Source organism: Cenococcum geophilum (assembly GCF_001692895.1).
Source record: "Cenococcum geophilum 1.58 unplaced genomic scaffold K441scaffold_1, whole genome shotgun sequence".
NCBI classification, from domain to species: Eukaryota; Fungi; Ascomycota; class Dothideomycetes; order Gloniales; family Gloniaceae; genus Cenococcum; species Cenococcum geophilum.
In genome coordinates this window covers 3,154,543-3,158,624 of record NW_027137559.1, presented here as the reverse complement: position 1 = coordinate 3,158,624, position 4,082 = coordinate 3,154,543, and the positions used below count along the sequence as shown (strand labels likewise).

Sequence of the window (4,082 nt, the reverse complement as noted above, 5' to 3'; positions counted from 1 at the left end):
ACATTAACCCATGATTTGTCTAGCATATTTGTAATGGCGTGCGCATTTGAAAAAAATGATAGGAGCTGGAGATATGATTCTAGGTATGCGGGTGGTGCCACGGCCTGTTTCCTCCTCCAGTGAAGCTCCGTCAGCCTTGAGGCTTTTAAGACGATCCAATTCCATTCCTTCAGAGAACGGAACCGCAGACCAGACGTGCTGTAACCGACTACCAGTACTATGCCAAAACACCACTCTGTCTCACCTGCGTACCCCCTTGTTTCTATTGCGTATCACCCTGTTTCAGTTACGTGTCAGTCTCCCCCTTTGTTTATTGTATACACCTTCCTCGTGTATATATAGAGTCTTTAGAGCTACATTCCAAATCAAGCCGCTAGCTCAATTCACACACACTGCAAAGCTTACACGTACCATTCTACTAATCTCCAAGTACCACATTTCCTACGGTCACTTGCTCAAAAGAAATAGAAGATGGACCAAAGCACGAAAGAGCGTCTGTCCGAAACACTCGCAAATATCAACCTCCAAGACGATGATGGCTCTGATCGAATGGTCATTGCACTTGACTTTGGCACAACCTACAGCGGGTACGATCACGCACTCTCGATATCCCTCTTGGGCGCTGACTGACCTATCAGGATCGCATACGCTTTCTCTTCAAAACCTGAGGAAGTTCACTGTATCCAAGAGTGGCCGGGAAGCTCGAAGACCGTTCCCAAGTCACCCACGGTCCTCAAGTATACGAGCAAGAATAATTTTAAGTGGGGGTATGAACTAGATCGTACCGTCGAGGAGAAGATTGTAGGAATCAAACTCCTCCTCGATCCTCAGCAGAAGAGGCCCCTCTTTGACACGGCTGGAGCGGCGGCAACTAAGGCGGAGATTGCAAAGTTGGGAAAGCCACCTGCCGATATTGCAAGCGATTATATTGCTGCAATATACAAGCACGCGCTCAAAGTGATATCTGGAAAGGTACCAAAGGCGTACCTCGACATGCTCGACAAATACTTTGTCCTCTCGGTGCCAGCCGTTTGGTCGGACAAAGCCAAGGATACCACACTGCGAGTATGCATATTAAAGGTCTCTAGAACTTGAATATTGCATTAATAAACCCCCTTTAGGCCGCTCGAAACGCCGGAATATCCCCAGTAGAGCTGATCAAAGAGCCCGAGGCTGCAGCCATGTATACGCTACACTACCTCAAGCATCAAGGGCTAGAGGTACGAAAGCCATACGAGAAGCGTATCCTTGGTGATATACTGATTGAGTCTGTAGCTTGGAGATGCTATTACCATTTGTGACGCGGGTGGAGGGACAGTTGATCTTGTTTCATATGAGATCCTTAACCTCCATCCGCTTGAGTTAAAAGAGCTATGTCCATCAACTGGTAAGCTTCGGCGGAACATTCTCGTTGCCTCCACTTACAATAACTAGGCGGAATTGCAGGATCACTCATGATCAATAAGAGATTCGAGAACTGGGTTAAGGACATGGTTGGTGAACGAGTGTACCTTGACCTGAAAGAAACGGATGCCTATCGCCGCGCTATGAAGGACTTTGATGAGAACATTAAGCCTTCTTTCCAAGGAACAGGTGATGAGACTGCATACGTGAACTTCCCTATGGCGAAAATCAAGGACAACCCGTCCAAGGGTATCGCGGGAAACACGTTGACACTTACTACGTGAGTACGCTTTCCTGATTGAGGCAAATGTCAATAGCTCATTTGAATAGGAATGATTTGCGGGAAATTTTCCAGCCCGTTTTCGAGGAGATCGATAAGCTAGTAGCACAACAAGTCAACGAGGTTCGAATCAAACGAATGTCATTGAATCATCCTAAGGGCGCAGCCATCAAGGTAAAGCAACTATGGTCAGATCCACTAGGCCGTATTGGCGCTAACATACCAGGCTATCTTTCTGGTCGGCGGATTTGGAGAGAGCTTGTTTCTCAAGGAAAGTCTTATTGCAAACCACACTGGAACACAGGTTATCCAACCCAACGGCGCGTAAGTGGCCTCCTTGAAACACTGATTTGATTACAGGAACTAATGGGTGTTCAGATGGTCAGCGATCGTCAAGTAAGTTCGAAATGAAATTTGTACTGACGCATCACTAAGCTTTCGATATAGAGGAGCTGCTTTGAGCAAACTGCCACATCAGGTCGCCGTGCTTTCTAGCGTAGCAGAACGTCACTACGGCGTTACTTGTCGGGCACTGTACGACGAAAAGGAAGACCAGGGGAGGAAGAAGATCTGGGATAGCTATGAGGGCATTTACCGCGTAGAAAAGATGACATGGTTCATAAGCAAGGCCAGCTTATCTAGGATCTGACGCTTGGATGAAGTTCTGACTGGGCCCTAGTTCGATGACCTCGAGCGCGACCGGACCATTCCCTTTTCGTTCTATCGAACATTCGACCTCGAAATGAGTTCCGATGACTACCAAATTGACGAAAATCTTGAAATGTGCTCGACAGATGTTGCCCCGGTCTACCCCACCAGTGGTAAGTCCTCAAGGAATATATTCAGATAAAGTAAGCTAATATTTCTAGCCATTCATAATAACTGCAAGCTCCATGTGGACCTCAGCAACGTCTCAAAAGATCAGTTCAAGAAGGTTTCAGGATCTAGTAAAAACTATTTGAAGCTGAATTATAAGCTTTTGGTGAGGATTGAGGGCGCTCGGATGGCTTTCTCGTTTGAGTGCGGAGGGAAGGAGTATGCCAGTATTAAAGCTGATTTTGGGAAGTAAGGAGAACTCGACTATAGATGCTAATGTCGAGCATCGTGCGTTAATGCTAGTCTATCTTCTGTAGTATGCGATAATTGGGAAACCGCTTGTTGTTTAATAAGACCCCATCTTACGGTAGAAAGGATGATTATTTAAAGCTTTAGTGTGGTTGAATTAGTCGGTTTGGTTTTATTTTTGAGGTAGCTGTCACTCTTTGTGAGTTATTATATTAGTATATCTTTGTATTGTTCAATGCGCTTCAATACTTATTCCATAGAATTAAAGCCCGCATTCCATTACTTTATCACCCCCGATCCCAAAATTATAGCGTAGTGAATCTTTAAGAATCCTCTTGAACGGGACAAGCACTTAAACTGAGAATTAGATTTGTCATAGTATACTGCACATCCGGTCACCGTTTCAGAAAAGGTAGAGCCGAATGCAAATACATTAGTCTCAATTGTAACGAAGTTAAGGCTGACCAGTAGTCTCGACAGTCGGACCAGCGCTAGACGATCTAGGCGCTCGTCGTAGGGGCAGAGCTCGCAGGCGTCGACGAAGCACCGGTTCGGGAAATCGTAATCGGGACACCCGCATTCGCACAAATACCCTCAAGCGTCTCAATAACCTTCTCCTGGTCGGCGGGAGCAGGGCAAGCTTCTTGGACACACGGCGCAACGGTATGGAGTAAGCTAATCAGCCTTAAAATCGGTAAGACGGCATCCAACGCCCAGTGCGCCACTAGCTACTCTTGAGAATCGGCCTTCTGGTGGTGTAAAGAGGCTGGTCTTCCCAGCCTCCTTAAATATTGTACTATATAGCCACTAGCCCTTTCCCCAGATAGATGAATCAAGCAATCGAAGTATTATAATTCAATAGGTTATGAGCCCGGGTTATACAAATTGAATCAGCTAAGTCCTACTACACCTTATATTCAACTACATAACCCACTAAAAGAATATATTCTAGAGAAAACTCTACAGCCTTATAGCTGTTTTTTGCTGTATATCTCTGTAATATATACGAACTAATTAAAATAAAAAGGTACAGAAAAAGGAGTCTAGGAAGACTCTTCGTAAAGGTGGCTAAGCGCCAAAATACTAAAAACCTAACCTTCCAAATTCTTTCTAAACGCTAAACCCCTATACTAGTCTTTCTATTTTATAAGACAACCGTATATCTAAATTTAAAATAGGTATATGCTCTGTTAAAGCCTACTATAACGGTAAAGAAATTAACACCTTAATAATTATATAGAAGGCCTAGAAAACCGATTCTATACTAACTAAGGCCTTAACCTCTATAACTAGCACGGTTTTACCGCTTCCTTAATATCTTCCTCTACCCTTA

The 4,082-nt window shown here is 44.7% G+C and overlaps 1 protein-coding gene across 1 annotated transcript; it reads left to right on the top strand.

Moving 5' to 3' along the window:
• Positions 1-388: 388 nt before the first annotated feature.
• K441DRAFT_624818 (actin-like ATPase domain-containing protein) lies at positions 389-3,022 on the top strand. Its single transcript, XM_067646086.1, has 11 exons — positions 389-587; positions 639-1,065; positions 1,122-1,220; positions 1,276-1,387; positions 1,435-1,684; positions 1,735-1,858; positions 1,911-2,008; positions 2,063-2,080; positions 2,132-2,312; positions 2,364-2,505; positions 2,554-3,022. Exons 1-11 carry the CDS (start codon positions 472-474, stop codon positions 2,751-2,753), a joined length of 1,767 nt encoding a protein of 588 aa, XP_067510316.1. The 5' UTR covers positions 389-471; the 3' UTR covers positions 2,754-3,022.
• The last annotated feature ends 1,060 nt before the right edge of the window (positions 3,023-4,082 follow it).

Excerpts from the sequence above, each read along its gene's own strand:
- K441DRAFT_624818 (XM_067646086.1), top strand. The coding sequence starts at position 472 with ATGGACCAAAGCACGAAAGAGCGTCTGTCCGAAACACTCGCAAATATC. Across the intron at positions 1,685-1,734 it reads AACACGTTGACACTTACTAC|GAATGATTTGCGGGAAATTT; the intron begins GTGAGTACGCTT and ends TCATTTGAATAG. Across the intron at positions 1,859-1,910 it reads CTAAGGGCGCAGCCATCAAG|GCTATCTTTCTGGTCGGCGG; the intron begins GTAAAGCAACTA and ends CTAACATACCAG.